Here is a 13428-nt window from a genome sequence, read left to right as displayed (position 1 = left end):
CAGCGCCCGTGAGCGCGTGCAGCACCACCGACACCCACCTGTCCAAAACCTCATTGCGCCGGCTGCAGATGTCGCCCTTGGCATAGTGGCCGGCGGCGACGAGCTGCTCAGCGAAGGACTGCAGGGCGGCGATCTTCTCCTCCTGTGGGCAAACAGGGGCGTGAGGCCAAGGCGGGCGGGCCCAGCCTTGCACACGCCTCAGGTCTTGCGAAGAGAGTGGTTGTGATGGGTGGCGGCGGGGCCCGAGCTGGTGCGGGGATCAGACTACGCTGACACTTTAGAAGCCAGAGAGTAGAGGCCAGGAGAAGCTTGATTTCGACCACTAGCAGAGTTTAACTCAAGATGACTCTAGGTCACCCTGGGGACAGGGGCTAGGACACCAGGAGTTGTCACACACAATATCAAGCTGACTGTCAGAAGCGTGCCAGATTTTCAACAAAACGGGCTATAAATCAAAGAGGTGCCCACCTTCCCGAGCTGTTAGCGCTCAGGCGTCCTCTCTCCACACCAGCACGTTTGTGCTTCTGCTTTGACAATACATTTTAACGTGGGGCATCCCTGTTACCAAAACCTCACAAGTATCAGAACTTAGAGAAGATTTAAAAAGCATCCAGGTCCATACGTGCTTTCCCACAAGGGGGGCCACTGTCCCTTCGTGTGGCCAACAGCAAGTCTCTTCACTTCAGGGAGCGGCCAAGGTTGAGTTGGGCACATCAGGGACGAGTTTTTATTCTCATCGTTGAGACGGGAAGCGGCAGCAGCCCCCGAAGAGAGCCGTCCATCTGGACAAGCCTACACTGAGACCTGACGGAAGAAAGGCCTCACCTGGACGTTGATGGCTTTGTCGAAGTCCTCGTGTTTTTTGATCAGAGCCTCCACGCTGTCCAGCGAGTCTCCTTTGTCCTCGGTATTCAAGAAGGCCTCACGGGCAGCCATCCAGTTCTCCGCTTGCTCACAGTCCCGATGAAAGAGCTAAAGAAAAGGAGGCAGGTGGGCAGATGGGGCCGTCGGCCACGAAACTCCCGGTCCAAAAGCCCATGGCAAACGGGAAGCGACGTCCTGTGCGCACCTGCAGCTCGAGGCACTGATCCAACATCATCCTGCGCTGAGCCCAGGCCTTCTCCAGCCCTGCGCGCTCCCGATCTAGAATATCTAGTTTCTCCTTGACCTCTGGGCTGGCGTAGTGCCCATGAGCCAGCAGCTGCTGCCCAAACTGCTCAAAGGCCTGGAAAGTGCCAGCCCTGGCATCGATTTCTGTCCGGTGTTCCTGCCAAGAGGAGGGAAGGGGTTAGGTAACCGGCACGAGACGCCCACCGCTGTGTCAACCACCAACTTGCGGCAAGGGTGCTGCTGGCGGCAGGGGGCGGGGAAGGGGCACAGTCTTCCCGGCGCAGCAGCACGACCCCCCCACCCCCAGCCATTGGGCGGGCAGAGCCCCCTACCTGGTGCCGTTCCAGCAAAGCTTCAGCTCCGGTGACGTCCCTGGCGAGCTCGTCCGAGGACACCAACCCTCGTATTCCATTGATCCAAGACATGAGGTCCCTGGCAAGCAGACGCAGAGGAACAGCGATTACGTTACCTGGCAAGCAGGCTTTCTGCCCAGGAAAAGAGAACCACACAATTCCTGTCTCAGGAGATTATTTGGGGTCAAGTAGTTAATCTACTAAATGATTATTCAGGGTCAACTAGTTAATCTACTAACCGGTTAATCTACTGAATGGTTAACTAGTTAAAATCCACATCTCTGGGCAAAATATCTCAAAGCCTCTTGTTCATCCTACTGAGATATTAAAAAAATTAAAAATGACAACAAAAGACTGAGCGTTCCTCAGAAATCAATGAACTAAACTCGTGACTAAGATCTTCTAGCCTTAAAGTAGGTTCTAACACAAGCAACGACTGTGGTGCAGTTTTCCACAGCTTCGGAGGAATCACTTTTCTCTGAGCTTGCAGGAGTCCTGGGCCCACGAAGGCGCAGAATCCAGCTGCTGACCGATGTCTGCACGTGAGGGTACGGAAATCAACATATGAGGTCACAGGTCCTATCCTAGACTTCCTTTGATCAGATACACCCGGGATCGGCCAATTCAGAGATGGAAAGCAGACTCGATGGGGAGAGGGGAAGGGGGAGGTGACTCCTCATGGGGCTCGGGGTGCTCTTTGAGGCGGTGGAAAGTGTCAAAACTTCAGAGAGGTACTACTCGTGTAACACAGTAAGTACCAGTGTATGACACAATAAGATTACCAGTGAATGACATCCTTTAAGACACGTAACTATTCTGTTACTTGATTTTTACCTTAAAAAAAAAAAAAAGAAAAAAAGAAACCGAAAACAAAAACCCAACTGGGACTTCCTACTAGAGGCCTGGGAAGGGGAAACGCATCACCTGCCCAGTCCCACCCCGCAGAGCAAGTGCCCGGATAAAACACACCTACGTGTGTACCCCCGTGCACACACACCCATGTGAAACCCTTGTTAGCACAAGTGTGCCGCAGAGAAACACCTGTCCCGAATGGGTGCCAGGGACCAAGTTCTACCTCATCCAACGGTGGGGCACTAGGTAGCCTTAAAAAAGCCTGAGGCCCAGGTCATGGGACATCCCGCTGGACACCCGGCCTCGACCCTTCAAAACCGTTGGTGTCGCGAAAGACAACACGCGGAGGGCGGAGGGGTCGGGAGACCACTGCCTCCGCTGGACCCTGGACCCAAACACAAACCCGGACTCGTGAAGACACATTTGAGGCAACCGGGAGAACCTGAACCGGGACTAGGTAAGATGTTGCTGTACTGGCCTTGGACGTGAGGGTGGAAACACGGGCACGTGGGAGGCAGAGGCCCAGGTATTTAGAGTGAAAGGGCCATGTTATCTGCAAAGCACCGACAGCTGGGTCAGCTGTGTGTGTCCAGGGGCGCCTGGGTGGCTCAGAGGGTTAAAGCTTCTGCCTTCGGCTCAGGTCATGATCCCAGGGTCCTGGGATCGAGCCCCGCATCGGGCTCTCTGCTCTGCGGGGAGCCTGCTTCCTCCTCTCTCTCTGCCTGCCTCTCTGTCTACTTGTGATTTCTGTCAAATAAGTTTAAAAAAAAAAAAAGTGTGTCCCCGGCGGCAAAGCCAACTGGTGGCTACCCGCGAAGGGTGTCGTCCGGGTTCACGGTTTCCTTCTTTGTATTTTTCGAAGACTATGAAGTTTCTCTCACTAAAACAGGTTTGCGAAAGAGACTACGGTACGTCTGTAGTAAGTGAGAGAGACGTCGAAGGCAGACACCGAATGCCATCGGGCGGGAAACGGTGCGCATGTGGACAGGGAAGCGGAGACTTCTTCTGGCATGTGGGAGCCGGACGATTCCGCCCCGGCCCAGAGGTGACCTGCCCGACGAGAACGACCGCCCACAGGCTTCTGGGCCTCGTACCGGAAATCACTGAGGAAGCGCTGCAGGTCGTGGGAGTCGCCCAGCTTGGCCTTGCGCTGGTCCGCGCGCTTCCCCAGGCTGCTCCACGCCTGGTCCAGCTCCGTGCACTTTTCCTGCAGGTCCTCGGCCGACTCAGGGTGGGACTGGATCAGGCGCTCGGCTGTCTCCCCCAGGGAGTTGACCTGCAGGAGCGAGGTGGCGAGACGGCACGTTGAGGGAGCTGCGCTCCGCCGAGTGGAAGAGTCGCGCTGCCCGGGGCCAAAACGTCCCCGGCCCTGCCACCTCTCACCTTGTCGCCGAGAGCCGCGAGGTCCCGCTCAAAGCCCTCGTGCTTGCGCTGCAGGGCTTGGACACTGGCCAGATCGTGGCCGTAGTTGTCGGTGTTTAGAGCCTGATTCTTCTCTTCAATCCACTCTTTGGTTTCATCGGCATCTCTACGGGGAGACACACGGGCGGTGAAGGACCGCTGAGCACGGCGGCTACCACCAAAAGCTCCACGAAGCAAAGAACCCACACTCGCTCCCTCCGTCCGTCTTTACTGAGCAGTGTACCCCGTGACAGGTGTGGTCCCGGAAGCCAGAGCACGGAGCTCAACTGGAGCGGAGTCAGCACGTGCAGGGACCGCCAAGGTCAACCCCGCTGCGGCCCCGAGCCGCCCCTCACCTGTGGAACCTCTGCACCTCGTGCGCGCTGCCCAAGAGCTGGCTCCGCTCCTCGGCCAGCTGCTGCAGGGACCGCCAGCGCTCGTTCAGCTCCTGCAGGAGGACAGCGGTCAGCACGGCCGCGCCCAGGCCAGCCTCCGACACGCGGCCCAGAACCAGAGGACCGGCGCTCGGCTTGCAAGGAACGGCCGGAGCACGCACGATTTCCTGTCTCTGCCCTTCCCGGCGCAATAATTAGTACAGACGCGACAGCACAAGTCCAGAAGCTGAGGATCGCGGCAAAGTTAGCCACGTCCGACGGCCTGAACGCTCCAGAGCATCTGACCTGGAATCCCCTCGAAGGCCGCAGAGACGTGCAGCCGACTCAGCCTCCCTGTCAGCTCCAAGCGGCCGCCCGGAGCAGCTGCTTCATCAGCAACTACCCTGCGGGGGGCGTCTCACTTCACCCCTGTCCTGATCTCGGGGTTCTGGGACTGGCCCAGGCCAGCTCCCTGCTCAGTGGGGAGTCCGCTGCCGCCTCACCCTCTTGCCCTCCCATACGTGAGCTCTCTTTTTTTCAAATAAATGGATAAAAACCCTTAAAAACAAACAAACAACGGAACTAGCATGTGGACGAGTCCCTGAGCCCCAAGCCCAGCCGCACCCCGGGCCACGGCAGGCCACGTGGGGCCTGGTGCTTGAAGAGACAAACACTGTGGGGACCTACCCTTCTTGCAGCTCCTGGCCCTACTAGAAGGAAGGGAAAAGGCTAACTTTACCACTAAGAGCAGGTGAGTTCTTGAGCAGGGAAGGTTACCTGGCCACCCTGCTGTGGGCGGAGAATGGACCTTTTCCCAGGAAAACCTCACAGCCGGGGACAGTGACAAGTGCAACAGCTCGAGTGATGACTTAGGACAAGAGTTCTGCCATAGTCAGGAGAAGCAGAACAGGGAGGGAGACTGGGAGACGAGGGGGCTGGCCAGTTTCTTACCTTGATGGAATTAAAGGTGGCCACGGTGTGAACCATCAGACGAGCAGACTATGGAGGGAGGAAAGCAAAAGAGCAACACTAATCCCGTGTCTGCCAATTAAGACACAATTCCGAGGAGCAAGTGCCATTCATTAGGTCTCAATCATCAACCAAAATTGTCTTAAGGGGACACAGTCAAAATGCTGAGCAGAGCCACAAATAAAGGATTAACCAGTGGAAAGGAACAAAGCACCCAGTGCACAATTTAATTAAGTTCACTCGATGAAGACTCAAGAGAGAGTGGTGACAACCACAATTAAAACAGCTGGCTGGGGGGGTGGGGCGCCCGGCTGGCTCCGGCGGGGGAGCATACGACTCTTGATTTCAGGGTTCTGAGTTCGAGCCCCACGCTGGGTGTAGAGATTGCTTAAAATCTTAAATACACACACACACAAAACCCCCCAGCTGGCTGACAGAAAACAGAGCTCAATGACTAAGTATTAGTGCTGTTCATACTACAGAATAGTCCAGAAAACACCCAGTTTAACAAATGCTGGCAGGTGAGCCTGTTTATGCGTAAATATGCCAAGAACCTCATATCTCTTCTTGGCTATCGGGCTGCTCGTCTTTTTAACAGTGTCCCCCTTAAACTAAGGGCAACAGCCTTACCAGATAGGGGCAAAAAAACCCAAAACAAAACACAAAGACCAGTGAATTAGCTTTCTTCTCACCAAGGTATAAATCGGACATTCCTTGGGATCGCAGAACCCACCCAGTTTTATGTGGGGGGGGGGAACCCACATTACAATACCGGTAATCTTCAAATATGTTAAGAAAATCAGGGGCCAAAAGCTGGGATGTGGGGGAGTCGGGCTCATCGGTGCTGCTGCGACACACCCAGGTGACATTTTCAACCAGTGTGGGTGTGTACAGGGTTCAAAAAGTACACACCTTTGTCTCCAATCCATTTTAGAAATAAAAATTAAAAAGAAAACTTGCATGTATTTATTTGGTGGTGTTGGTGTTCACAAAGCCACCTGAAACACACTTCCGAAAACACGCCCGTTTCCAGAAAAACCAGGAGGGGAGACGGGTGAGGATGTTGCCCACTCACATCACCAATGATCACATCCCGCAACCTAAGAATAATTATGATTGAAAACAAGGAGAAAAAGCTGAATCAAAGGGAAAAGGCATGCTCCCCCCGGTGTGGAAACTCTTTAATGACAGAACCATCCGGGCCAGGAGGGGTGAGGAGGCCAGAAGCAGGGGGCCCTAGCCAAGCACCCTGTGTCTGTCTGGAATCGTGTCTGTCGCGGAAGGTACATCTCCTACATCTCCCTGCAGGATCTGGTATCTTTGAAGAAGCATTTCTTAGGCCCCTGGGGAAAGCGGCGAGGCAGAGGTCATTTTCTTGACCCTGTTCTGTCCTCCGGGACTGCAATCCCACGGGTGCGACCACGCCTAACCACGCAGGGCCACTGTGCACGCTTTACTCTGGCAGTGACGTGGGGATACAAGGCCATCTAACCGAACTCGCTCCGAGCACCTGCACGGAACACCTGCTGCTTTTTACCAAGGGCTGCGTTTTAAGACATGACAGAGTCGAAGGACAGAATGCCAGGGTCAAAAGGAAACCAGCCAACAACTCCAGAAATGACCAGAGACTCCCAACAGGCCCAAATCCTCAGAAACAGACACACCAGAAAAACCCATAAGATATGCCTATTCCTGAAAACCTTTGGAAACATAACTGGCAAGGGAGTTCCTACCTTCCACGGGGATGCGGTCTTGGAATCCGTTTCATCCTGCTCAGGGGAGAGGCAGACGTTAGGAAGCCATGCAGTGCAGAACGACGCAGCCCCCCCACCTCCCATCCGTGGGGGGGGGGTGGTCCCCAGAGCCATCAGCCAGAGCGGCATTTCCCTGAGATCAGAAACTGACTGCTGGCTCAGAGCACACCACAAGGCCGCTTGAGGGAAGGGAAGCCAACAAACAGGAGAGGAAAATTCTAGTCTTTTAAGAAGTGGACAAAAATGAAGAGAATGAAGAAATTTAGTAAGAAAACCACCAACTCTTGTCTCTGTCCTACTCACTGGATTCTTGGAAAAAGGATAATAAATAACATTGAACAATTGCTGTGGAAAAAGCTTTAGAAAACTGAAGAGAACTTTTTTTTTATGGTCTTCTGGAGAATGGCAAATCAAAACCTATTTCTCCTCTTCTTTCTCTTCCACAGATTTTTACCAACAAAAGGCCCCTCTGAGGTTTGGGGACAGAAATCCATAAGAGGTTCATGACTTTCTATTCTTCCCCAAAACCTACCCCACTTCACGTTCCAGGTTCCACACAGACTTACCCTGGGCATCATGCCACACACCTCCTACAAGGAAAGAGGGAAACGAGTTTCATTATTTCAGAAAACATGCAGCTTTCTGTGACACTTGTTACTGTCAAACCCGGACACAGGGACAGAATCGTAAGACAGACAAATTGCCCCGAAGAACTTCTTAAGAGTCTGACAGACTGAGTGTTTATATGTAAAACCTTTTATTTATTTAAGAAATGGGTACGTTTACTACTGACTAAGGGCCATGTACACAGTATACAAGGGGCGCCTGGGTGACTCAGTTGGTTAAGTGTCTGCCTTCAGCTCAGGTCATGATCCCGGAGTCCTGGGATCGAGCCCCACATCCGGCTCCCTGCTCGGCGGGAAGCCTGCTTCTCCCTCTCCCACTCCCCCTGCTTGTGTTCCCTCCCTGCCAGTGTGTCTTTCTCTCAAATAATAAAATCTTTTAAAAATAATAAATAGGGGTGCCTGGGTGGCTCAGTGGGCTAAAGCCTCTGCCTTCGGCTCGGGTCATGATCCCAGGGTCCTGGGATCGAGCCCCGAGTCGGGCTCTCTGCTCGGCGGGGAGCCTGCTTCCTCCTCTCTCTCTCTGCCTGCCTCTCTGCCTACCTGTGATCTCTGTCAGACAAATAAAATCTTTAAAATAAATAAATAAATAAATAAAACGAACAGTAAACAGCTTTCACGGTATGAAACGGGCACATGGAGAAGACAGAAGGTAAACGAAATGGGGCCAGAGAGGACCTGGCCACACCCGGGCCGGCGCTGTGCGCTACGGGACGCCGCGTGCTAGGCCCGGAAGGACACGGGAAGGAGCCGCGCTGCCTCCCGCCGGGCACACGGGCTCCGTGCGAGCCCGGGGTACTCGCCTGCTGCTGGACGGCCTGCACCTCCTCGGCCATCAGACCTTCGGACTCCAGGTCTTCAGCCACCTTGTTGATGTCCTTCAGCCGCGACTCATTGGCCTTCAGATCCTGTAAAGCCGAAGCCGCGACAGCTAAGACGCCAAGAGTAACACAGAGGAGGAGGCGGGCAAAAGAGGTTCACGAGCTACAGTTTGAACCTACAGGTTTCTGTTCACTAGGAATCCTGGGAACCAGTTTCTCTACTCCACGGGAGCCACCTAAACCGGGAAATCCCGACCGTGGCAATCGAGGAAGCAAGGAAACTACAGGGCACCGACTGACAACGGCTCGTCTCCAATCTGCCTCATCAACTGTGGTTCACACGCCATGATTCTGTCGGGATGGAAATTCGCGTTCCACTTTCTTTGGAGAAACATGTTTCTAAAATGTGCTGAAATTCTAACGACAGCCCCTGGGACGGGGGGGGTGGGGGGGTGGGGACAGCCGCTCACGCACACGAACTGGTTATGAAACTCTCGAAGTGGGAACGAGAAACAAGATGTGGTTTAGGCACACAGTGGAGTCCCATTCAGCCATAAAAAGTTGTGGAGTCGCGACACCAGGGAGGCAAGAATGAACCAGGAAAACACGCTGCTCCGTGACAGTCGCCGGTGGTGAAAAGTCACGTCATACAGGATTCCGTGTGTACGGAATGTCCAGAATATGTCAATCCGGGGACAAAGGGCCGGGGACCCCAGGAAGGACGCTGTGCTGGGGGTGCAGCTCCCCCGTGACACGGGAAATGGCCCGGGACCAGAAAGGTCAGTGGCTGCGCCGTGTGGCACTAAGTGCTTCGAACCGCCCACTTGAAAGACACGTAACCGTGTATTGTGCCCACTTTACCCCAATTACAAAAAATACTTTAACACGTTTTTGTCTTTTAAGTTCAAAAGCTCTTAAGAGAAATAGAGAAAAGCGCCTCGACTTCCGTGAGGCTAACCCAGCCCAAGAAAAATTCCAGTTCATGTCCCCACGACGCGGCTCCCCGGCGGGCCAGCGCTACCCGTGCCCGGTCAGTTCCCGTGAACTTCAGTCACGAGTCCGAACCACTGCGCCCTCGGGCCGCTTGTCCGCTCAGACGCCAGACCGTACCTTCTGGAAGTCATCGAACTTCTTCTGCAGCACCTCGACCTGCTCCAGGTCGGCGCCCACCTCCTCGCTGGTCAGGGCCGCCTCCTTCTCGTTGATCCACTGCTGCAGCTCGTTCGCCTCCCGGAAGAGCATGAAGCGCTTGCAGCTCTTCTCCAGCATGGCCTTGCGCTTCTCGCCCAGCTCCAGCAGAGAGTGGTACCTGCGGGAGGCCGGGAGGGTGACAGAGGGGGCGGGCAGGCGGTTAGCTTCCCACGGATGCTCGCCTACGGCCAAATCACCAGTGTCTCTGAGATGCGGGTCCAAGGCCATGAGTGTGTCGCGATGGTGCCCGGGTGACAAGGTGTCAGAACACAGATGAAGAGGAGGCTCCTACGTGCCCGCGCCACAGCCTCGGGGATGAGTGCACACGGCGCTGGTCGCCACTGGGTGGCTGGGACAGCCAGGCACACTCATCCCTGGGCCCACGTTGCCCCGAGAACATCACAACCACAAATGACTAGAACCAAGCGTCGAGCACAGGAACACAGGGGGCATGCGAGCACCGCGGAGACGAGAGGAGTGTGCGGGCACGATGCAGACAGAGGTGCCGCTCCGCTCTCCTAACTCCCTGAGCCACCCCGGGCCGGGGGCTGGGGTGGCGGGGGGAAGGCATGCCCAGCTTTACAACAGCCTCGTACAGGACGTTAGCCTCTTTGAAGGGTGGGCGAGTGATATGCTGATTTCTCAGTGTTTTAGCAACTAGACGGAAAATCAGGTCAAGTACAGAGTATCCGCACCGTTTCGGTGTTGGAAGACTTCAGAGGAATCAAAGAGTATTTGAGCTCTTAGGAGCCAAAATACAAAAGGCTGAGCTACTTACTAGCTTTGGAGATATGAATGTGACACACTTAGTAAAACGAAGTTAGAGGCTAAAGAAAATCCACCGTCACCATCAAATCTAAGCTTCTCCGAGTGAGATTAAAAAAAAAAAAAAAAAAAAAAGCAACAAGGTACCCAGACTCAGAGCACTTTAAAGGGAGGAATTGCGTCTGCTTCCTACTAAGAAACACTACGGGCCCGGCCTTCAGGTTCGCTGCCGAGCGCGGCTGGCCCACCACCAAAGCCAACAGGGGGCGCGGGGGACCGACGACACCGAGCGCACAGCTGCACACGGAAGCGACCCAGAAGACAAGCGGCCATCAACTGACACGGTGCCACCGAAACCTCGTCCCTGGTGAGCGAAGCTGCCGCAGGGCGGCACAGTCCCCCCCACCTCGTCCTTCCAGATGAACAAGAGCCTTGGAGAGAAGCGGCAGAGGGAGAACGGACACGGGCGCCGGCAGGGCCGCCGCCTACTCACAGTTCCTCCACCTGTTTCATACGCAGAGACACACTGCCGGCCTCCTTAGTTACGCGCGTCCTGCACGGGGGGCACAGCAAAAGCATGCACAGATTAGTGCGATTAATCCACGGGAAAGGACAGTGGCCGCTCCGACGGGCGCCAGGAGGCCGGATGCTTCGAGTGGGGGCAACTCAGGAGCCATTCAAAAGCTCTTGGAAGGAGGCCAGGCCACGAAGGAAATCAGGAAAGAAACAGCCAGCAAAGTCAATTAGAGGGTTAGTTCACTTTCCTCTTCCGCAACAGTCTGCCACGTTTAAGGCGGACAATTTTCCTTATACTGGCCGCACTGGGCACTTTACAAAGCAAGGCCAGGGGAGGGAAGGGCTGCTCCAAGAAAGGGACCGGAGAGAGCGAATACGCCCCTCCAGTCACGTGTCAGGCCGGCGGCTTTACTCCCACGGTTCGACCCCAGCCCCAACCGCACTCCTGTCTCAGCAGGAACGGAAAAGGTCTGGAAGCGGACACATAACTGATTTTCTCAGGGATCATCAGACTCACAGAAGTTCTACTGTAATAGAGTCTAGTGAGAATGTAACTTCAGGATATTTTTCAAGTGTCTAAAACTTTCGTGCTTATTAGCAGAGTGAGACACCCTATGGGAGGGACACGGGTCACTACGGGAGCTTAGCCAGAGGACAGAGGACAGAACTACTTCGTAAAAAACCACTTCTGTCCCAGAGCAGAAAGCAAGAGACAGCCACTCTCCCAACAGCCTTTTAAAAGGAGAACCTCTAGATCTCAGTCCCAGAGCGTCTCCCCAACTGAAGGACAAATGTTCAGAGGCTGAGGTTTAGAAAATGCTGTGGAGAAAGAGAAACTCACTTTAGGGGAAGAAACAACATATGGAAAATAAAGGGGTCAAGGGTTTTAGGTCCAAACAGAACACTGTGGGTTAAAAGGGACTTGGCAGGAAGTGGAAAGCGGGTGTCCTGAGTGCACACAGGCACAGGAACAGTCGCTCCGAAGCTTCTGGACACTGCCTCAACCGTGGCCTACGTGGGACGTGAAGGAAGCCCCGAGGGACACCGGGGCCGTGCTAGTCGCCCGTGGGGCCCTTACTGGTGGTCAATCTGTTCTTGCCGCACGGCTATGCTGCCCTGTTCCTCCAGGAGGTTCTCACGGGAGGCCGACTGCGCGGGGTCCAGCTTCTTCACGTACGCCGCCGGCACAAAGCCCTGCCGGTCGTTCACTTCCACCTTCCACCAGTCCTAAGGAGACAGACGGACAACCGGAAGCATGAATTCCCCAGTACAGAGAGACCGAGGAGGCCTGCGCACATGCACGTGCGCGCGCACACACACACACAGGCACAGGCATAGCTCTGACCACGTCAGGAGGATCCCATGACAGTGTCAAAGTCACTTTCCTCAAGGACTATCACCTACCAAGCACAGAGAGCGTCACGAGAAAGCTGCGACAACACCCAGCACGAAAGGCAGTCCTGTCACTCTCCGGAACTGCACTAATCGTGTGGCCACCAGCCACACGTGGCTGCGTAAATTTAAATAAATTAGAATAAAACTAAATTTAAGAGCTCCATTAACCACATTTCTAGTGCTTAATCAACACTTGTGGGAACAACTACGGTAGAGCCGGCACACACAGCAACGTCCATCATCACGGTAAGTTTCTTGGGACAATGAGAGCAGACGGTAGCTGAGAGTCAACAAGAAATACAAATCACAGATTTCCTCAAACGCTCACGGTCAGGATAAACAGGGGTTATAAGAATAAAGGTCATTGATGACAATGGCAACCATCTCTCCAGCCTCAACGGGCAGCTTTTGTGATTCATCGGACAAAACTTGTGGAGTGCCACGCACCTCATCTCCAAGTCACTATCAAACCAACACAGGTCAAGGAAGAGAGGCTGAGGACCCGAGAAGCATTTAACGTCGAGGGCCTACGGGGTGACGTCATGGCTGCCGTCAGCTCTGCCGGAGCCACACGGTCTAGGTTAAGAACCCGCAGCTACGAGTTCCAGAAAAGCAAACTCTGGTCTATTGAGGAGGAGTTCCACCTAGATGTGTGTAATCAGGAAAAGCAGCCGCCCTCGAGAGTGGGAGCCAGCGCACTGCCCCCAGGTGTCGGGCAGACGCCCTGACTACCTTCTTGAACTCCCACGAGATGGACCCGTATCAAGGGGGAGACTGACGGGGTGACTCTGGTCTCTCCTCGGATTCTAACCCAGGATTGTTCCAGACACAACGACCCCCAGAAACCCCATCGAGCAAAACCGGCGGTGCTAATGGAAACAGACACAGGACCACTTCCGACGCCTTGCCTTGTTGGTGCTGTTGAGCAAGGTGAGAATATCCCCTTTCTTCATGGTGACCTCTCGAGGGCTCTTCTCCTGATAGTCGTAGAGAGCCAAGACCAGCTCCTTCCCAGTCTCGTCATCCATGGGGGCCACTTGTTGCTAAAAATCCCAAGGAAGGGCAAACCCGATTAAAGGATGTTCATGGTGTGTCGCCGAGCACAAGACAGACTCCGATTTCAACTCCAACTGGACCAAATGCCCCAAACATACGTTCATGAGAGAGTTCTCCTCTAAGCTACCAGTGAAATCTGATTCCAAAACTTTAGCTATTCTGAATCTTAAAAAAACCAAAACAACAACAACAATCTCATTTTAAACCGTATATACGTCTTTGTGTCCCAGGACGTCGTGGTGAGGCCA

At 54.3% G+C, this 13428-nt stretch overlaps 1 protein-coding gene across 7 annotated transcripts in view; it reads right to left on the bottom strand.

The window, feature by feature from the left end:
• SPTAN1 (spectrin alpha, non-erythrocytic 1) overlaps positions 1–13428 on the bottom strand; it is a 61655-nt gene that overhangs the window by 18719 nt on the left and 29508 nt on the right. For 5 of the 7 annotated variants that reach the window (XM_080819776.1, XM_080819777.1, XM_080819779.1 and 2 more), the window contains exons 21-35: positions 13033–13167; positions 11808–11956; positions 10707–10766; positions 9368–9566; positions 8240–8344; positions 7380–7403; positions 6793–6828; positions 5042–5089; positions 4073–4164; positions 3699–3843; positions 3410–3591; positions 1443–1542; positions 1070–1267; positions 826–972; positions 39–142 (exon numbers count right to left, since the gene is read on the bottom strand). In XM_080819776.1, the coding sequence (XP_080675902.1) occupies positions 39–142; positions 826–972; positions 1070–1267; positions 1443–1542; positions 3410–3591; positions 3699–3843; positions 4073–4164; positions 5042–5089; positions 6793–6828; positions 7380–7403; positions 8240–8344; positions 9368–9566; positions 10707–10766; positions 11808–11956; positions 13033–13167 (1724 nt within the window). The remainder of the gene's footprint in view (positions 1–38; positions 143–825; positions 973–1069; positions 1268–1442; positions 1543–3409; positions 3592–3698; positions 3844–4072; positions 4165–5041; positions 5090–6792; positions 6829–7379; positions 7404–8239; positions 8345–9367; positions 9567–10706; positions 10767–11807; positions 11957–13032; positions 13168–13428) is intronic. The other 2 variants (XM_080819781.1, XM_080819782.1) reach the window with 1 other exon arrangement.

This window comes from Martes martes (assembly GCF_963455335.1).
Source record: "Martes martes genome assembly, chromosome: 12".
NCBI lineage: Eukaryota > Metazoa > Chordata > Mammalia > Carnivora > Mustelidae > Martes > Martes martes.
Note: the sequence above shows the minus strand (reverse complement) of the source record. Positions and strands in the feature narration are given on the sequence as shown.